At 38.3% G+C, this 22,817-nt stretch overlaps 1 protein-coding gene across 4 annotated transcripts in view; it reads right to left on the minus strand.

The window, feature by feature from the left end:
• LOC126253992 (trypsin-1-like) overlaps window positions 1–22,817 on the minus strand; it is a 180,739-nt gene that overhangs the window by 52,003 nt on the left and 105,919 nt on the right. For all 4 annotated transcript variants that reach the window (XM_049955275.1, XM_049955276.1, XM_049955274.1 and 1 more), the window contains one exon: window positions 20,819–20,910. In XM_049955275.1, coding sequence (XP_049811232.1) covers window positions 20,819–20,910 — 92 coding nt within the window. The remainder of the gene's footprint in view (window positions 1–20,818; window positions 20,911–22,817) is intronic.

Here is a 22,817-nt window from a genome sequence, read left to right on the forward strand (position 1 = left end):
TGCCTACAGGAAAATTAAAGAGACCTTTGGAGAAAAGAGAACCACTTGTATGAATATCAACAGCTCAGATGGAAACCCAGTTCTAAGTAAAGAAGCAAAAGCTGAAAGGTGGAAGGAATATATAGAGGGTATATACAAGGGTGATGTACTTGAGGACAATATTATGGAAATGGAAAATGATGTAGATGATGATGCAATGGAACATAAGATACTGTGTGAAGAGTTTGACAGAGCACTGAAAGACCTAAGTTGAAACAAGGCCCCAGGAGTAGATAACATTCCATTAGGACTACTGATAGCCTTGGGAGAGCCAGTCCTGACAAAACTCTACCATCTGGTGATCAAGATGTACAAGACAGGTGAAATACCCTCAGACTTCAAGAAGAATATAATAATTCCAATCCCAAAAAAGCAGGTGTTGACAGATGTGAAAATTACTGAACTATCAGTTTAATAAGTCATGACTGCAAAATACTAACATGAATTCTTTACAGACAAATGGAAAAACTGGTAGAAGCCGACAATGGGGAAGATCAATTTGGACTCCGTGGAAATGTTAGAATATATAAGACAATACTGACCCTACGACTTCTCTTAGAGGATAGATTAAGGAATGGCAAACCTACGTTTCTAGCATTTGTAGACTTAGAGAAAGCTTTTGACGATGTTGACTGGAATACTCTCTTTCAAATTCTGTAGGTGGCAGGGGTAAAACACAGGGACCAACAGGCTATTTGCAATTTGTACAGAAACCAGAAGGCAGTTCTAAGAGTTGAGGGGCATGAAAGGGAAGCAGTGGCTGGGAAGGGAGTGAGACAGGGTTGCAGCCTATTACACCAATGTTATTCAATATGTATATTGAGAAAGCAGTAAAGGAAACAAAAGAAAAATTTGGAGTAGGAATTAAAATCCATGGAGAAGAAATTAAAACTTTGAGGTTCGCCAGTGACATTCTAATTGGAAGAGCAGTTGAACGGAATGGACAGTGTCTTGAAAGGAGGATATAAGATGAACATAAACAAAAGAAAAATGAGGATAATGGAATGTAGTCTAATTAAATCGGGCAATGCTAAGGGAATTATATGAGGAAATGAGACACTTAAAGTAGTAAAGGAGTTTTGCTATTTGGGGAGCAAAATAATTGATGATGGCTGAAGTAGAGAGGATATGAAATGTAGACTGGCAATGGCAAGCAAAAGCGTTTCTGTAGAAGAGAAATTTGTTAACATCGGGTATAGATTTAAATGTCAGGAAGTCTGAAAGTATTTGTATGGAGTGTATCCATGTAAGCAAGTGAAACATGGACGACAAATAGTTTAGACAAGAAGAGAATAGAAGCTTTCAAAATGTGGTGCTACAGAAGAATGCTGAAGATTAGATGGGTATATCACATAACTAATGAGGAGGTACTGAATAGAATTGGGGAGAAGAGAAATTTGTGGCACAACTTGACTAAAAGAAGGGATCGGTTGGTAGGACATGTTCTGAGGCATCGAGGGATCACCAATTTAGTATTGGAGGGCAGTGTGGAGGGTAAAAATCCTAGAGGGAGACCAAGAGATGAAAACAGTAAGCAGATTCGAAGAATGTAGGTTGCAGTAGATACTGGGAGATGAAGGAGCTTGCACAGGATAGAGTAGTGTGGAGAGCTGCATCAAACCAGTCTCAGGACTGAACACCACAATGACAACAATTAGGTTCAAAAGATAATGTCTTGGAGATGACGTCCTTCTTGCTGGATACAAATTTGGATCCCCTCCCAAAAGTTACACATGGCTCTCTCCAACATTTCATTCAGCACTGCTTCAATTTCCTGACAAATGGAATTATTCTTCACATCATCGATTGTGCGAGGCTTGTTCATGTAGACTTTTGATTTTAAATATCCCCCACAAAAAGAAGCCGCATATCGACAAATCAGGTGAGCAAGGGGGCCAGTAAACATCACCATATCTTGAAATAACATGTCCTGGGAACATTCATCGAACCACTTCCATGGATGCTCTCACCGTGTGAGCTGTGGCACCATCCTGCTGAAACCATATTTCTCTCATGTTCACTTGATGCCTTTCAAGTTCTGGATGAAGAAAGTAGTTTAACATTTTAACGTAGCATTCTGATGTCACAGTAACTGCAGTTCCTTCCTCTTCAAAAAAATAGGGTCCAACAATTCCCATCTTTGAAATGCAGCACTACACTGTTACTTTTAAACTGTGGAGAGGTCTTTGGTGTAATTCATGTGGGTTCTCTGGTGGCCAATACTGACAATTTTGAACACTGATATAACCGTCTACATGAAAATGTGTTTCATCACTCATGGAGATTGTAGCACCTGCATCTTCCGTAAAACTTTTGTCCATTACGTGAAAAAACTCTCTGCACTGCACAAAATCTCCTTCACTAAGCTGCTGGACGATCATTATCTTGTATGGGTGAAACTTAAGATCATCATGTAAGATGTGGTATAGTGAACGACGTGACATACCCAGCACTACAGCCTGTTTTCCGGAGTACGAACTGAACGGGGAAGATTAGGTGGTTTCTTTTTCATTACAGATCCAGTACTTCTAAATGTTGCAATCCATCGGAGTACAGTATTTCGATCAGGCACTGCACCTCAAAGTCCAACTCTAAAATTTTGACGGATTAGACACTGTGACTACAGAATCATTGTTTCTAAAGCACTGCTCAACAATGAACACACGATTCTCTACACTCCAACTCTCCATAGTGACTAAAACTACATTGTAAAGGCAGTCTGCCAACATTCATTCAAGGTCAACACCTTGCCACGTACTTGTGGTTCAAAAAACATGTGTTTCCTCTGCTCCACCCTGTTTTACTTATATTACCATCACCTTATTGTGCCAAATTTCTGGTGACATATGATGAAACTGTCTTTGTTATATTCTTACGGTAATCTCATAGCAAAAAGAAATGACCTTACATTCATCATAATCTCTAGATTCTATCAAGAAGAACTTTTATGGATTTGGGAAAGATTTAATGGATATGCTAACAAAAGACAAGTTACTTGTAGAAACATATTATGTACATTGTATTAATAATAAGCTATCAATAATACTACTTGACACTATCTGTGCTTAGGCCAGATAAATGTAACTTAGCAAATTAGGAAGAAAGCAGCTTCCTTGAAAGAATTTGAGGCTTCCTCAGCTACAGTGAATAACTGCTGTTCATCTTTTATCTGTAACGGAATGCTTATTTGATCACATTAATATTTTTTCAAAGAAAACAACCCTGTTTGTAGATAATTACTATTGTCATGGTGGTTATCAATGAACACAGCTATTTGCCATGTAGCTGATAGTAACTTTTATGCTTGAATGTATTTCATTTGTTGAAAGGGGTGGCTACTGAGGCACGTTTTTAATTTTCTTTTATATTGGTAGAGAGTCATATTTTATTGTTTTGTGTTAAACTGGAGCTTGTTGGTATCTCTGCACCAGAACACATAATTCCCCTCTGAATCTTTCATATTCTTAGTAGAATTTAACAAAAAATGATTTAATATAAAATGGTCATGCACAGCCTTCTCACATACTAACTGAGACACTGAAAGTAAAATTCATGAGGACCAGTTGGAAAACAATTCAAAATGGAGTCAATACAGACATAAAGTTAATTGAGAAGCTCAGTTCAGTATGTTTTGCTTTTTGTGTTGAAAATAGTTAGTAACAGCTGTAACAACATAGGCCTGTTTACATTACCACATTACTTGCTGTACTGTTTAAAAATAAAACACTGTTTTTTGCCGTGTAGCTAACAGAAACTTTTATCCCAGATTTGTCTCAAGATAATTCCATAAGAACATAGGGATTGTAAATGTACAAAACAAGCAAAAACCCTTTTACTTAGGTTGTAAGCACCACCACCGATGTAATAGAAGTGTACACTGGACATTGGTGATTATTCTATGACAAATGCTTATTCTTTGTTTTCTTGGCAGAGAGAGCTCCATTTCATTACATTTTACTTCACTTTTCTCAGTTTGCAAAATAAAGTGTTAGGTCAATCTCAAGTTTTTTTATCTCTAAATAAGTCAAGCATAGGCTAAAGTTGTGACCCTGTAAACTAACAGTAAACAAGAAGAAGAACTATGATCGAGATTATCGAATCCAGAGGCTTTACAGAAGATCATGGAGATGCAGTTAGCCTCCAGCAGGGGGGGGGGGGGGGGGGGGGGGGGCGCGCTCGCGCGCGCACACACACACACACACACACACACACACACACACACACACACAAAAAAAAAAGGTGGGGAGCAACTTGAAGAACTTAAACTGACGTTAGACATGCAAACTACTTCAATGACAAACATACACACATCAGTAGACAACAGCAGCGCAGCATGATGAAAAACAAGCAACAGATAAAAGACGGACATTACAGTTCATAGTGGAAAAAAGAGAACTCTGTTTCGTGATGACTAAATTCACTTTTACTCAGAATGAGATCATCGATGAACATATGAAGTTCCCCAATGACAGTGAATGCGCTTGACGCTGGAGTAACAGCAATGGGAGAGAACATGATACTCTGACCTCCATCGTAATGCCCATATACAATGTTAAAAAACAAAACAAAAAAAAAAAAAATCAAATCTTAATTAACAGAATGCATAAACTGTTGAGTCACCAAATACAGGAATTGTCAAGGAGGAACATATAGGGGATAGGACACCTTCAAAATATTGGAGACATATTTAGGCAACAAGATGTGGTGCTAGGAGGCTGTATGGAAGTACTATGAAGCAGGAGAGAGGGAAATATGTGCCTCTCTATAGTAGTGCGGAGGAAGAGGAAGGGGGAGAGAGAGAGAGGCAGGGAGGGGGGGGGGAGCGGAGGAGTATAATGTTAAGAAACTGGAATGGGTTCGAAAATGATAGGGGAGGAAAAGGTGAGAGCAGAGAAATGGTTAGCAGAGAGCTGAGGTCACAGGTCCATGGAAGTTGAGGTAAAGGGTGTTGTGTGTACAGAGTGTGTGCTAGAGGGACAGCTTAACAGTTCAGAGATGGTGCTTGGAGAATGTTAAAATAACATGGGTATTGAAGCAGCTGTTCGAATCCTAAGTTAACACATTTTGGTGTGCAGCAAATTCAATGACCAGCTGATCAACTTAATGGTAATCCACAGTTTGGTGATGGCCATTGTATGAGTCGACAACTAGTTTCATGTAGTATCCACAATTTTTGTTCTTATTCACACACATTATCTGTGTGAATACTGGAAGGCCTACAATGCACATACTAGCAGTTACATGAACCATGGACCTTGCTGTTGGCGGGGAGGCTTGCGGGCCTCAGCAAAACAGATAGCCTTACCGCAGGTGCAACCCCAACAGAGGGGTATCTGTTGAGAATCCAGACAAACTTGTAGTTCTTGAACAGGAGCAACAGCCTTCCCAGTAGTTGAGTCTGGATGAGTGACTGATCTGGCCTTGTAACTTCAACCAAAACGGCCTTGTACTGCGAATGGATGAAAGAAAGGGGAAACTACAACCGTAATTTTTCCCAAGGACATGCAGCTTTTCTGTATGGTTAAATGATGATCTCTGGCCAGGGACTACTCAGAAGGATGTTGTTATCAGCAGAAACAAAACTGGCATTCTATGGATCAGAGCTTGGAATGTCAGATCCTTTAGTCGGACAGGTAGGTTAGAAAATTTAAAAAAGGAAATGGATAGTTTAAAGTTAGATATAATGAGAATTAGTGAAGTTCTGTGGAAGAAAGAAAAAGATTTCTGGTCATGTGAATACAGGGTTATAAATACCAAATCAAGTAAGGGTAATGAAGGAGTAGGTTTAATAATGAATACGAAAAATAGGATTGCAGATAAGCTACTATGAACAGCATAGTGAACACATTATTGTAGACAAGATAGACATGAAGACCATGCCTACCACAGCAGTACAAGTTTAAATGCCAACTAGCTGTGCAGATGATGAAGAGATTGAAGAAATGTATGATGCAATAAAAAAAATTATTCAGATAGTTAAGGTAGACAAAAATATAATTGTAATGGGGGACTGGAATTTGATAGTAGGAAAAGGAAGAGAAGGAAAAGTAATAGGTGAATATCGACTGGGGATAAGGAATGAAAGAGGAAGTCGCCTGGTAGAATTTTGCACAGAGCATAACTTAATCATAGCTAACACGTCATTTAATAATCATGAGAGAATGTTGTATACATGGAAGAGGCCTGGAGACACTGGAAGGCTTCAGATAGATCATATAATGGTAAGACAGAGATTTAGGAGCCAGGTTTTAAACTGCAAGACATTTCCAGGGACAGATGTGGACTCTGACCAAAATTTATTAGTTACGAACTGTAGGCAAAAACTGAAGAAACTGCAAAAAGGTAGGAATTTAAGGAGATGGGACTTGGATAAACTGAAAGAACCAGAGGCTGCAGAGAATTTCAGAGAGAGCATTAGGGCACAATTGACAAGAACAGGGGAAAAGAGATACAGTAGAAGAAGAATTGGTAGCTTTGAGGGATGAAATAGTAAAGGCAGCAGAGGATCAAGTAGGTAAAAAGATAAGGGCTAGTAGAAATCCATGGGTAACAGAGGATATATTGAATTTAATTGATGAAAGGAGAAAATATAAAAATGCGCAAAATGAAGCATGTAAAAAGGAATACAAATGTTCAGAAATGAGATTGGCAGGAAGTGCAAAATGGCAAAGCTGGTATGGCTAGAGGACAAATGTAAGGATGTAGAAGCACGTTTCATTAGGGGTAAGATAGATACTGTCTGCAGGGAAATTAAAGAGACATTTGAAGAAAAGAGGAGTGAGTACCTGTATGAATATCAAGAGCTCAGATGAAAAACCAGTCCTAAGCAAAGAAGGGAAAGCATCAAGGTGGAGCCTCTGGATCACGGGGTCCTGGGTTCGATTCCCGGCCGGGTTGGAGATTTTTCTCTGCCTAGGGATGTTTGTGTAGTCCTCATCACTTCATAATCATCATTTGTGACAGTGGCTAGATTGGACTGTGTACAAATTGGACTGCGAACAAATTGGGACGTTTTACGGACGTCAATGACCACGCAGTTGACCGCTCCACAAACCAAACATCATCATCATCATCAACATCATAAAGGTGGAAGGAGTATACAGAGGGTCTATACAAGGACGATGTACTTGAGGGCAATATTATGGAAATGGAAGAGGATGTAGATGAAGATGAAATGGGAGGTATGATACTGCATGAAGAATTTGACAGAGCACTGAAAGACCAAAGTCAAAACAAGGCCCCGGGAGTAGACAACATTCCATTAGAACTATTGATAGCCTTGGGAGAGCCAACCACCAGAAAACTCTTCCATCTGGTGAGCAAGATTTATGAGACAGGCAAAATACCCTCACACTTCAAGAAGAATATAATGCCAATCCCAAAAGAAGAACACAATTCCAATCCCAACGAAAGCAGGTGTTGACAGTTGTGAAAATTACTGAACTATCAGTTTAATAAATCACAGTTGCAAAATACTAACATGAAATATTTACAGATGAATGGAAAAACTGAAAGAAGCCAACCTCGGGGAAGATCAGTTTGGATTCCGTAAAAATGATGGAACATGCGAGGCAATACTGACCCTACGACTTATCTTAGAAGATAGATTCAGGGAAGGTAAACCTACATTTCTAGCATTTGTAGGCACAGAGGAAGCTTTTGAGAATGGAGTAGGAATTAAAATCCATGGAGAAGAAATAAAATCTTTGAGGTTTGCCAGTGACATTGTAATTCTGCCAGAGACAGCAAAGGACCTGGAAGAGCAGCTGAACAGAAAGAACAGTGTCTTAAATGGAATAAGATCAACATCAACAAAAGCAAAATGAGAATAATGGAATGTAGTTGAATTAAATCAGGTGATGCTGAGGGAATAAGATTAGGAAGTGATACACTTAAAGAAGTAAATGAGTTTGCTACTTGGGAAGGAAATAACTGATGAGGATATAAAATGTAGACTGACTATGGCAAGGAAAGCGTTTTTGAAGAAGAGAAATTTGTTAACATCGAGTATAGATTTAAGTGTCAGGAAGTCTTTTTCTGAAGCCATGTATGGATGTGAAACATGCACGATAACTAGTTTAGACAAGAAGAGAATAGAAGCTTTCGAAATGTGGTGCTACAGAAGAATGCTGAAGATTAGATGGTTAGATCATGTAACTAATGAGGAAGTACAGAATAGAATTGAGTAGAAGAGGAATCTGTGAAACAACTTGACTAGATGAAGGGATCGGTTAGTGGGACACATTCTAAGGCATCAAGGGGTCACCAATTTAGTACTGGAGTGAAGTGTGTGTGTGGGGGGGGGGGGGGGGAATCATAGAGGGAGGCTGAGAGATGAATACATTAAGCAGATTCAGAAAGATGTAGAGTGCAGTACTTACTCAGAGATGAAGAGGCTTGCACAGGATATAATGGCATGGATAGCTGCATCAAACCAGTCTCTGAACTGAAGGTCACAACAACAACAACAACAACAACAACAACAATGATTTATTTATTTATTTATCTACAAATTCCATAGATCCTGTTATGCGTATGATGCTAGGATGTAGAACGACTTGAGTAATATATGTTCACAGACTATGGTATCAATTAGTTTACAAGAGCAGAACTAGACACAAATTACATAAGACTTGCAAAAATAATAATGAACTAAAATAAAGTCGTAGGAATAATACATTATGCAAAGTTTATCACATTGCAAAAGCCTATTTGTCACAGTAAGTATATGGTTACAAATAGGAACAAAAAGAACATAAACAAACAACAGTAAATATAAATACATACAAAGACTACTTTTCTCTGTTGAAGTATTCATCAAGTGAGTAAAACGTTTTCTCGATTAAATATGTCTTTAGATTGTTTTTGAATGATGCACTGTTACTATGTAGACTTTTTATATAGCTCGGTAATAAGTTAAATATTTTGACCCTGGAGTAATGCACTCCTTTCTGTACCCGGGTTAAACTTTTTAGTTCAAAGTGGAGGTCAGCCTTCTTTCTTGTATTGTGATAATGAAAGCTTTCATTGGTTTCATAGTGGACAGGATTGTCAACCAAGAAACTAATTAGGGAAAAAATATACTGGCAGGTTGTGGAAAGTTTTTTAAAGAGTGTACGACAGGAGGTTCTTGGGGGTACTCTGCACATTATACGGACTACATTTTTCTGCATGAGGAAGATTTTTTTAGATGAGGGTGAATTGCCCCAGAAGATGATGCCATAACACATAATGGAGTGGAAGTAAGCAAAGTATGTGGACTTCGTGACATTTATGTCTCCAAATTGTGATAATGACAGTTCTAACAGTATCTGAAAGTTGTACAATAGTTTCAACTTTAATTTGAAATGGCAGATATGACAAGAACTGTACATTAATGTTGTCAGTTGATTTATGACATTTTATGAGAAAAGTTAAGGGGCATCTGCCATAGCTTCCATCAACATCTCAATGATGCTACATGAAGAAACAGAGAAGGAAACTGTAGGGGTGGACAAAAATTAGAATGTGCACAATAGATTATCATGAATGTTGAATGTAGAGATAGGAAGATTATTTCAAAACAGGAAGGGATGGTAATGATATCAAACTAGTTCAATTAATTTTTTAAGAAGCAGCTTCTCACAAACAAGGAAGAATTTATCAAGCAAAATCTTCTACAACAAAGACAATATGATTTAATGTATTGACTTTGTATGTGTTAAAACCTTTTCACATTAATATGAATCCTAACTGAAATAATTCACTGTGCAGTTTGTCTGCATTCTAAAGTAAACTTCTAAAATAAAAAAGAATACTTAAGGAACAAAAGAGTCATGAAAATGATTGGAATGTTAATCTGGGAACATCTGTTATATTACAAAACTTGTGGCTCTCTTTACTAAAAATCCTGAAGGACATTGCATTCCCTATGTCACCTACGTATCTTCTGAGAGAAGAACTGTCAGCTGAGAAAAGTAGAGGTAACATCACTTGCAGATTATTTCCCTGTGGGTGTAATCTGCACATGTTTTGAAAGGTGGGAAATAGGTGGCTATACCCTATATGTCTATCATAAACCAATACACAGAAAGTGTTAGTGAAAAGGTGAACAGGAGAATTGTTGCATCTATTTTTCTCATGAATTAATCAATGGACTGAGATTGGTGGATTTAAATAAATTTGTCTCTTCAGTTTCAGGCACACAAGTAGTTTTTATATGTCCTCCGGCCCAGCATTTGTTTTCAGAGCACCGGCTTGGTGACTCCAGGGTTCTTGAGCTGGGGACTGGTAAGTGCAACCAGATATTTGTACCATAAGCTCTGGAAATGCTTCAGTGACCACTGTACAGCATGGCAGAGGAATGCCATGTGTCACAGGGAATGGGAATCTTGACTTGACCACCAGGATCACAAGGATCGTAAAAATCTCCCAAGTTATGTTGTGGACCTATGAAATGCATGGATGTTGAGGTGGAAGAGTTTTTAGTGGGCAACCTCTAGGTAATTTGCTGCACTTCAATTATATGATTTACTTAGGCATGTGGGGCTCTGTCAAGGTGGACTTTTAGTCACACTGTACCAGTTATTAGGGTTTCTTCCCTTTCCATTCACATATGGAGCATGGGAAGAATGATTGTTTGAATACCTCTGTGTGTGCTGTAATTATTCCAATATTACTTTCATGATTCCTGTATAAGTAATACATAGGGGGTTGTAGTATATTCCTAGAGTCATCATTTAAAGCTGGTTCTTGAAACTTTGTTAACAGTTCAGTTCTTTCAGTATGTCTGTGTCACTCTCCCATGGATCAAACAAACCTGTGACCATTCATGCTGCCCTTCTCTGTATATGTTCAATATCCCCTATTAGCTCTATCTGGTATGTGTCCCACACACTTGAGCAATATTCTAGAACCAGTCATATGAGTGATCTGTAAGTCAACTCCTTTGTAGATTGCACTTCCATAGTATTCTACCAATAAACCGAAGTCTATCCCCGCTTTACCCATGACTGTGCCTATGCGATGATTCCACTTCAGATCCTTGCAAAGTGGTACACCCAGTTATTTCTATGAATTGTTCGACTCCAGTGGTGACTCATTGATATTAGAGTCATAGGATATTACGTTTTTTCGTTTTTTGAAGTGCACCATTTTACATTTTTGAACATTTAAAGCAAGTTGCCAGTCTTTGCAGCACTGTTACATCTTATCTAGATCTGACTGAATATATATGCAGCTTCATTACAGATAACTTCATTACTGGTAAAAAGTCTGAGGTTATTATTAATATTGTCTGCAAGGTTATTAATACACAACATGAACATCAAGGGTCCCAATATACTTCCCTGGGGCACATCTGAAATTATTTCTACATCTGATGATGACTCTCCCAAGATAGCATGCTCCATCCTCCCTACCATTAAGCCCTCAATCCAGTCACAAATTTTGCTTGATACCATGGATGATCATACTTTTGGCAATAAGTGTAGGTGCAGTACTGATTCAAATGCTTTTTGGACATCAAGAAATGTTGCATCTTTCTGACTTCCTTGATCTAAAGCTTTCAGTATGTCTTGTGAGAAAGGTGTGATTTGGGTTTCACAAGACTTATGTTCTCAGAATCCATGCTGGTTATCATGGAGGATGTCATTCTGTTCAAGATATGCCATCATGTTTGACCTCAGAATATGTTACATGATTCTATAACAAATCAATGTCAAGGGTACTGGACAGTAGTTTTATGGATCACTTCTACTATTCTTCTTGTAGACAGGTATGATCTGCACTTTTTTCCAAGAACTGGGCACCATTTTTTGTTCAAGGTATCTATGATAGATTGTGGTTACAAGAGGAGCTAACTCAGCTGCAAAAATGTCTTCCTTGTCATAACCATTCTCTCTGAACACATCTCTAATGCTGCTGTTCATACTGTAAGTGGTTGTCATCACAAATAATCTTTGCTCTGTGTAGTAATGTGTTCAGGATTGCTTTCTTGTGTACCAGATGGGGAAAACTATAGACATTCAAATATCAATCAGTGTTCATTGGCTTGCTGTACACTGAATGACCAAGCCAGCCTCCTGCCTTTCACTCAACTAAAACATCTAAGAATGGTAACTTGCTACCCTTCCCCACCTCTTTAGTAAAATTAACTAGCACGGTTGACGTGTGGTGTACCATGCAGAAGCAACATATTAGACAAAGGGAGCTTGACAGGTTGGGCATAGCTGAGAATTGCCTGGAAAACAGGCACAAAATACAGTTCGATAAGGTAAGTCTTGGCTCATGCATCAAGACACTGGGATTCCATTACAAAGGTGGCAGCTGAGATTAGAATAAACAGCAACAATTTTAACAGAGACAAGTACACACTTAGTTGGGCTTGGGGATGGGCACTGGATACTGAGAGAAAGCAAAGACAGATGCTTGATGTTTGTAGGGAGGCTTGAGTGGGAGTTTGAAACATGGTGCCAGCCCCTCGTACCACTTGACATCACTCAGTCTCATGGCAGGCCAGAGCTGCTAAGATTTGCTCAACTTGTCTTCTGTGTAAATGTTGTTTTGGCCCTCTCTGGTTGGTGCCATAGCCTACAATCATGCTTATATGAGTGGAAAACTGTACCAGCCCCAGCAATCAGTGTTTTTTACTCCTGATGACAATGCTGGAGATAGCCATTGAAAGCTTGGGTATTTTATTTGAATTGATGCAGTTGAAAACCAAGAAGATTTTGTTTTGACATGCTGCTATGAAGGACTCCAAGGTCTTGTACTATAATCATCAATAGTAAACTTAATCATGCTTTATAGATACTTTTGGTCACATTTCATTATACATTTATGTGAAACAAGTATATTTCTGATAAGTTTTGGATGCTTGCAAATGTTTATTTTTGAGAAAAATTGTAAATTATGAGTGTTGTGCATAACCTATTTCACAGTTACTATAAATAATCACATATTATAAAAGTGAATCAACAAGCTTAATTTAAAGTTATTTGTCTACTGTTCTGTAAAATATTGCACCTAGGGCAATACAGCTCCACTGTGTCTGCTTTTCTTGGGTACATAATGAGTTAATTGCTGTTCATAAGCAGCTGGAAATTGGCCAGGCTACAGTCAAGCAATTGGAACTTGCTGTGAATGGACGTGTTGGAAGGGCTACCAAGAGTCGTGTACCAGATATACCTCAAATGATAACCTGTTCTGTGGACATTGTCTCTTCTGTAGGAAATACAGGATCTAGCACTACTCATCCACTTGACTGTGAATGGTTCATGAGTGGTAGGTCTAGACATCCTACACAGGGGAGATACAGACCAAGGAGAACTCAGGATGTTACACCCATTGTAATTGAAGCTGTACCAATGAGTCTCACTTCACCTGCTGGTAAATGTGCTGCCTCAGGTCAAAGGGGAAAAAGGGGGGGGGGGGGGGAGTAAACACAAAGGGTAGGGGTCTATTAATCATTGGCAGTCAAATGTATGGCAAATAATGGTACTCTTAAATGAAATCACAGATGAAAAGGAACACCATGTGCATTCAATGTGTATGCCTAGGGGCCTCATTCAGTATTTTGGAGAGACTATTCCAGCAGCCATTGAGTGAACAGTGTGCAACCATTGCAGGTTGTGGCACATGCTGAGACAAACAATGCCTGTCATCTGGGCTCTGAGGTCATACTTGGATCATTCTTGTGACTGGCACAGAAGGTTGAGAATATCAGCTTGCTCATGGAGTTTCAACAAAGCTCACAATCTGCAACATTGTCCCCTGAACAGATTGTGACCTCTGGTACTGAGTCAAGTTGAATACTTAAACCAGAGACTGCAAAGGTTTTGTGATGAGCTAGGCTGTGACTTCCTGGACTTGTGGCATAGGATTGAGAACTATAAGGGCCCCCTAAATGAGGTCAGATGTGCACTACACATCAGAGGCTGTAACCCAGATAGCTGACTCTGTGATGGGTGGACATAAGAGATTTTTTTGGATTAAGCAACTCTCCATGATAATGATAGCTGCAAGAGACCTCGAAATATCAGTATAAGATCCAAAGAAATACACCAAAGATGAGAGTATTAAAATTCTAGTGTTTAATTGCTGAAGCATTCACAAGAAAATGCCCCATTCACAAGAAAATGTCAGAGTTTGAAGTGCTCCTAAAAACAGTGAAGTTCATATTGAACTAGGTACAGCAAGCTGGTTAAAACCTGAAGTTGACAACAAGGAGATTTCATGGAAAATTTGAGCATATGTTGAAAGGATATGATAATGGGAAATGGATGTGGCATACTTGTCACAGTAGACAAGAAACTCAAATCCATCAAGGTAGAAATTGCAGTTGCATACAAGATTGTTTAGGCAAGGATTAGTATTGGGGGAGATTATAATTGGATCCTTCAATTAACCACCAGCCTCACATCCTCATGTAACCCAGAACTTCATTTTGCTTGTATGTACATTCCCCCAATCATTCTGTAAACATTGGAAAGACTTTAATCACCCAATAATCAATTGAGATAATTACAGTTTGGGATTTGTTAGTGGTACACATGACAAGACATTCTTTTAAACATTATCAAATGCCTTCTCTGAAAACTGTCTACAGAAAATAGTCAGGATCCCTCTCATAATGGAAATATATTAAATCTAATGCAAAAAATACATGATGTCTGCATTGAAACTGATATCAGTGATGATGAGACAGTTGTAGCAACAATGATTAACAAAGTGCAAAAGGCAACTAAAACAAGTAAAATGATTTATGAAGCTTCCTGGCAGATTAAAACTGTGTGACGGACCAAGACTCGAACTCGGGACCTTTGCCTTTCGTGGGCAAGTGCTCTACGAGCTGAGCTACCCAAGCATGACTCACGCCCCGTTCTCACAGCTTTACTGCAGGAGAGCTTCTGTAGAGTTTGGAAGGTAGGAGACGAGGCACTAGCAGAAGTAAAGCTGTGAGAACGGGGTGTGAGTCTTGCTTGGGTAGCTCAGTTGGTAGAGCACTTGCCCGCAAAAGGCAAAGGTCCCGAGTTCGAGTCTTGGTCTGGCACACAGTTTTAATCTGCCAGGAAGTTTCATATCAGCACACACTACGCAACAGAGTGAAAATCTCATTCTGGAAAATGATTTATATTTTCAGCAAACTAGATAAAGAGGCAGTAGTGTCATATCTTAATGAGGAACTTTAAAATTTTTGCTCAGGACAGAGCATACAGAGGAATGATGACTAATGTTTACAAGAATAATTAACAATGAACAGGATAGATATGTACCCAGTAGAACAATTCCATGTTATAGAGTCACTGTAAAGAAACTTCTAAAATCAGAGAAAACTACATAATAGGTGTAAAACAATGTATAGGGTTATAGATTGATGTTGAATGAAATGCATTTGGCTGTCAAGAGATCAATGTGTGAAGCTTTCAGTGACTACTGTAGCAGAATATTATTGAAAAGTCTTTCACAAAACCCAAAGAAATTCTCGCCATATGTAAAGGCTGTTAGTAACACCTAAATTAGTGTCTAGTCACACACAGACTGAAGTTGAGGATAGAATTTTCAACAGTTCCTTTACAAAGAAAAACCCTGGAGTACTGCCCCAGTTTAAGTTTCATACCACTGAAAAGATGAGTGTCAGTGGTATCGAGAAACAGTCAACATTATTAAAAATTAATTGAAAGAAAGCACAGGTCATAATCATTTCCAAAAAGGGTAGCAGAAGTGAGCCACAAAACTACTGTCCAGTAACCTTGACACCCATTTGTTGTAGAATCATAGAATATATTCTAAGCTCAAATGTAATGTTGTTTCACAAACAGAACCAGAATGGATTCTGAAAACATCGTTGACAAGGATGTGATCCCCCCATGACTAACTGGCACAACTGCCACCCATTTATATTCCCATAATTATTTGGTGGCACCTGACAGTGAAGCTTCATGTCTCAAAAATGAGTGTGCAATAAATTACGAAATCACTGGCTACAGAAGTGGATTTTTATTCTATAAACAAAGAAAGAACTCTATAATAACAATATCTGTGGCTACATAATAAATCATCCACCTACTTTTTTTCACATTTTTGCATTATGAGAGAAATACTAAATATTTAAATTTGTTTAAATGCAGAGTTTTGGTTGTATACTAGTGACAAACTTCCATTTTAAATTTTCTGCTTTCCTATACATTTGGTATTTATTTGATTTCCGAGCTTTAGAGAGAAGAGCCTGCCACTGAATGATGTCATCATAAAAGTCAGAATAGCTCATTTTATAATTATAACATCAAAAATAATAATTTTTTTACAATATAATGTAACTGTATAAATAAAAAAAATACTCTCCAAGGAGTGACAGGAGAACACACACGTAAAAAAAGGTTTTACTTACTTGAGCTTCCGGAGACAGTGGCTCCTTCTTCTGGTGGAAGGGTTGAAGGGGAAGGAAGAGGGGTGAACGAAAAGAATTGGAGATATTTAAGGAAAGGGGTAGAGTTCATAAAAGTCACCCAGAGCTCTGGGTCGGATAGTCTTACCAGATGGGGTGAGAAGGAAAGATATGTCTCATCCCATACAGTAGGTCTCTGTTTTTTTATACATCTGCTCTGGGAGTAGACGTTTTTATAATTTTGTAATTAAGAACACATTTTACTATTGACTGAACTGTTGATACTTGTAATCTATTTCATTCCCCAATCCACAGGTCATTTCTTAGAGAGAATACTCTTTCCACACTAACATTGTGTTCGTGAACACTGAAGGTGAACTGGACCGATTTAGTAATTGCAATTACTGCTCTATACACCCACACTGTTCAGAGAAATTGGTCTATGTCTCCTGACATGATTTGCTAGGCCAGTTATCACTATTACTGTCGTCGAAGTTGAGGAAGCAAAACTGGCCAAACAATGCACTATTGTCTATTGATTACCCTTTATCTTGCAGAAATATTACTGTTTTTATCACTTCATTCAAAACAGGCTCTGAGCCAGCAACACCCACTTGAAATTGGCAAATCCTTTCAAGTTCATTGACCATTTTTTAACATAATCCACAAATGTTTTGTAAAACTGTTCAATATGATAATGAAATTTCTGAATGTCCCTAGCTGATGCAACCTCTCTTTTCAGCAAGATAGATGTCATTTTGAGTGGCACGAATTTTTACTCTTTGTGCCATCATATAACTCCGACATCTTCCAAAATTACAGCTACTTCTCTAATACTGCTATCTGTCTTCTTGAGTTCAAGTATTTATCTCTGAAATACACTCATATGACAGTCCAAAAGCCCATAAATACTGTTCTTTCAGAGGATGCTGAAATAGAGTTGCCAGAAATTTAGATGCTTTTCTCTTTTGAGTGGAAGAATGGCTTAAGGGCATCATATAATTTCAGTACTCTCTCTACTGCAACAAACAAAGATAACCACCTTGTTTTTGTATGTGACAACACTGCACGATACTCTGTGTCAATAAATGCACAAAATTCTTTCAGACACTCCATTCATACTGTGTATATGGAGAAGTAACTGGAAAGTTTAGCATTTCCACATCAGCACTCTCATGTCAGCAGCTGCCTTTCCAGCATCAAGTAATATATGTGTGGGAAATCCAACTCCTACAAAATTTTCACTAACTCCACTTTTCAATTTTGTGAAGACGTTGTTTGTACCAGCTACTTACACTCACACAAAATTAGTGTTGGCATAGCCACCACAAAATGCTAGGCACTTACTTTTATTAATTTTGTTTTCCTCTACGGTAGTGATGCAAAACTTGCTTATTACAGAGGCAGTTTCATTTGGAAGAGAGGGAATTTCAGTGGAGTGCGATTTGATACCGTAAAATACTGAATGGTTAATGAAAATATTTTCTCAGCTTTTTCATTACTAGCACCTGTAACTACACCAAAATAACAGGCCTTGGAAAGATCATTGCATATTCGTTCGACAGTAATGGGTGCTAACACTGGTTTCATAACTGCTGTTGATTTTGTTCAGCCCAATGTCACATTTTTCGCTGCTCCGGAATCATTACAAAGTTTGGAGCTTATCCTAGAAGTACAGTCCACTGATTTCAAAGACAGATGTTGTTTAACTGTATGATAGCATGCTGCTAATTTTGCTGTGTCACTAATTTGGTCTGTTTAAATGAATTTGAAACAAAATAAGGGTCCATTTTGTTCAAAGTGCTTGCAGAGTACAAGTCTGATTTATGCTGTATGCTAGCTTAATGATCCTTAATATCTGCTCTTCACCCATGTAAAACTGAAACACAGCACCTACAAATTACACATTCTACTTCATAGTCACTTCTCCCTTGTTCTATCAAAAATCATCCTCCTGAATATTTTTCTAGGAATGAACACTTTCTTTTGGCATTCTGAGTTTTCTTGTAACAACCAAATACTCTAATAACAAATTAACCATGATATGACTCAGACAGAGAAAAAGAGAACCACATTGTTACAAAGCTTGAACTGAACCAAGATATGGGACAATAATGGAAATTCAGCAGCACTGCCATGCAATGATACTCTTTAAGGGACTCAGTCAGCTTCAATAATAAAAACTTTCATTATTTAGCTAATATAGGCCCACACAATAATTTTTAGAAAAAATAGGTTTGAGAATATTTCTCTGATATCCGGAACAAACTGCCACCTGAAAAATAGTTTTTTGGGACACTGATTTCTCTAATCCGAAACTGGGATGGACACAGAAAACTGGGACATCTGGCAATCCTAATATACCTCATGCTCTTTTCTGAATTACAAATATTTTTTTAAGTAGTTACCTTATGCATGTACCCATACATCAATTGAGCAGGACACAAGTGGGAGCACAAGTCCATAGTAAATTGACCCGAGAGTTTTATTATACACAACTTTTATCATGTTGCTTATGAGGAAAATTTGTTTGTTTATCTTTTACACAGTAAGAGGCAAATGACAAATTCTTCTCAATAATAGTTCTTAAAAATGTTTTGCAGTGTACTTAATTAATTACCTTTCTATTTATTTTAAAATTTAGACTGTACATTTCACTCTGTTTAGTCTGGGACTCTACATATGTTGTTTTAGACAAATTCATAATTAAAGATGGTTTTGTAGTACATATTTTCATTTTCAATACTCAGGACTGCTTCCTTTTCAAGCAATTCCTTTGTCTAAGCTGCACAGGTCATTGTTGTTTCATCAGCTTACATTGTAAGTATCTGATTTACGTTGCCTGAGAAATCAGTTAAATAGAGAATAAGTAGTACTGCCCTGAGTACAGGACCTTGTGGCACACCACTTTCAACAGTCTGTAACTCAAGCATGTAACTGTTCATATTTCTTCCATTAGTATCTTTGGTTTCCATGCACTGTTTGCTAACCAGAATGTACAACTTTTTTATGAAATGAGATTTCCTTCAAATCTCATACTGATGCAGTTTCTCCACTGGCTTGAAATGATTCGTGCACTCAAATGCTTTAGAGAGGTCCATGAAGATCCCACAAGTTTTCTATTGCCTGTTAACCGAACTCAACACTTGTTCAATGAAATCTGTTGTGTCCCAGTAAAAGTAGCTCATCCGTTATTTATAATTCTGATTTTTGAATTTATAATACTAAATTTACAGGACAATTGTGAGCTTAGTAACACTGACATAGACTATCTGGTATGAAGTTAGAATGTTTCAAGAGCAAATTTAATGAATTTTTTAAATGTATAATTCCCTGAACATGCAGTCACTTCAGGTGTGCTTTGTTTAATATGAGAAGCAAGAAACAACATTTTGCACTTACTTCAATGTTTTGATATTTTTTAGGCTCGTAATAGCTTTTACTTAGTGCATGTTATAGAACACAATACTTGACTCAATGCTTATACATGCATTAAGACACAGAGTTTAAGAAGATTATGGACAAAAATTTTATACCATTCTTACTGCAAAATAGCAGAAAGTTCACGTAACAATAATGGAGGTGGATACCACTCTCCAAAGTAGACCAAAAGACTCAATAATATTGAGATCTGGTGACTGTGGTGGCCAAGGGAGATGTGTCATTTCATACTTGTGCTCACAAAACTGTTCTGACCTATGTGAGCTGTATGAACAGGGGCCTTGTCATTGGGAAACACATGTTGTACTATGGAATAGACCTGACCAAAAAAATGGCTATATAATCCTTGGCAGTAATGTGATCTTGCAGAGTAACCAAGGGGCCCTTGGAATACCACTATATGGCTGCCCAATCATCACCGAACTACCGCCATGTGTCACTAATGGGATGCTAACTTGGCCAGGAGCTGGAAACAAATGGTTCAATTGGCTCTGAGCACTATGGGACTTAACATCTGAGGTCATCAGTCCCTAGAACTTGGAACTACTTAAACCTAACTAACCTACAGACATCACACACATCCATGCCCGAGGCAGGATTCGAACCTGCGACCGTAGCAGTCACGCGGTTACAGACTGAAGCGCCTAGAATCGCTCGGCCACATTGGCCGGCAGCTGGAAACAGTCTAAAATAAAACTTATCCAATCAAATGACGTTCTTTCACTGCTCCATAGTCCAGGTTTTGAGGCTTCGGCACCATGTTTTCCTGTTATGGACATTTACATTAGTGATAAGAGGTTTGAATTCCAGCTCACCTGACATTTCCCTGCTTCTGGAGCTCCCTTCATGTTACAGTAATTATTGTAAAAAGAACTGACATCAGCTTATTTCTACAACTTCTAATTAATGATGTTGTGTGACATATAACTGTTATTGAACAGAATTGTTACATTAAAAAATAATTTTACTTACATGATGTATCCCTCATGTGTGATGATTTTTGTAACACTGGAATTTTGCAGTGTACTGCCAGGATTGTTTTGGTCAATAAAACCAGCTTTTACCTGAGGAGTTAAAAATAAGCATTTTTATGATAATCAGCAGTTACACACTAAAGATACAAAATGATTATTATGGTCTTTAAATACTTTCATGGGTCAGCAATTTGATTCCAGACATTAATCTGAAAATACTAAAACTTGGATAGTTTTGATTTATTTTTCACAAGTCTAAAAAAGAACAACATGTATTAAAACCTTCTGTATTTGGCACTAGTTCAGTCTCTTCAGAAATCAAATTCAACCAGAATGTGTGTTTATCTGTTTTCCATCTTGGACAATGCTACCATCATTTATACTTAGAATATAAGTTGCTGACACTTCTTGTGTTGGTGAATATCAAAACTTTCTTTACGTTCTTCACACAGGTTCTTTGTTTCTCAGTTGTCAATAAATGTTTGTCAAATATGTCTCCACAAATTCTTCCTGTATTTTAGCAGTATTTCATTATGATTAGCCAGAACCCTTAAAAGATAATGTATGAACACAAGCTTCCAACCACATGCAAATCCTTGACTTTTGTGGGCTAATTAAAGAAAAATCTGAAATTGTGGCTGTAATACTATAGTCTACAGAATACTGAGTCAATGCAGGAAGGAACTTAGTTGACCAGGCAATTTGCACCAGAGAGGCACATAGATTATTGATACCACACTCCTCTATCGTAGCCCAATATTTTGGCCATAAAACAACATGCAACTTTCTTAAAAATTCCCTTTATATTTCTCTGCAGGCATTGTATTTTGCTAGGTTTCTCTAGAATACTCTAGACAAAAAAACTGGTGCTGCTGAAATTCTTGAAGAAGTCAGTCATTGAGGAATAGTGGGATTCAATTGGATTAGAACTGGAATCCAGTACCATCTTTAATCCACTTTCAAAAGTAGTGGTGAAAATACTAAGAAAATCATATAATTCTGGGAATTTTAAACCTTCCTCAACAATTATTAAATTGATGGAAAGTAGTAAGGAGGATTATGTCCCATTCAGACACACAAAACTGCATTACTTCCTAAATTACCTAAAGTATCAAAAAGGAATGCCAAATTTCATTAATTTCACAGTATTATGTCAATCAGATCAGCGAATTAGTGAATTAACAGTCTTGTTAAAAGTTGATTACTTGACTCTCTGCAGTAAATTGTTAATTTCTTAGGATGGATAGGATGTGTGACTGCTGTGTACGGACACAGGAGGAGCTGGTCACTGTTCGCAATCAGCTGAACATGCTGAAGGCCGTGGTCAGCCATCTTCAGGCTGCTGCCTCGGAGTGTAGCGGCAGTGGAGAGTCTGGTGCATCACATGGTACACCTCAGGTGTTACACGCTTCACCCATGGTCCCTGCTGTTGAGACACCTTTGTGGGTACCGGGCATGGTTGGGCCACCCTCTCCCCAGGGGGAGTGGCGGGTTCAATGGTGTTCGTGTCGCTCGAGGCAGAGGGTCAAAGTGGAGGCTGGCCGTGTGGCATCGCCCGCTCTGCCTGTGAGTGGACATGTGGCCACTCCTTCAGCAAAGTCTGAGCAGGCACATGGGGGGAGGGGTTTATTAGTGATTGGGAGCTCCAATGTTAGGCAGGTGATGGAGCCCCTTAGGGAAATAGTGGAAAGGTCAGGGAAGAAGGCCATGGTGCACTCTGTCTGCTTGCTGAGGAGGGGGTCTCATCCGAGATGTGGAGGAGGCCCTGCTGGCAGTGAAAGAGAGCACTGGGTGCACCCAACTGAAAACTGTAGCTCATGGCATCTGTTCTTTGTCTGAGTTTATGGAACATCATAATAAGTAAACCTCATTTACCAAATTTCACTAATTGTCAATTCATATTATAGTTTACATTGTGCTCATCATGTCGTCTCACTTAATAACTCCTTTTGTCACATGGAGAAGCAAACTAGTACACCAACCTACATTATTATGCA

The sequence above is a fragment of the Schistocerca nitens genome, chromosome 1 (genome assembly GCF_023898315.1).
Source record: "Schistocerca nitens isolate TAMUIC-IGC-003100 chromosome 1, iqSchNite1.1, whole genome shotgun sequence".
In the NCBI taxonomy this organism is placed as follows: Eukaryota; Metazoa; Arthropoda; class Insecta; order Orthoptera; family Acrididae; genus Schistocerca; species Schistocerca nitens.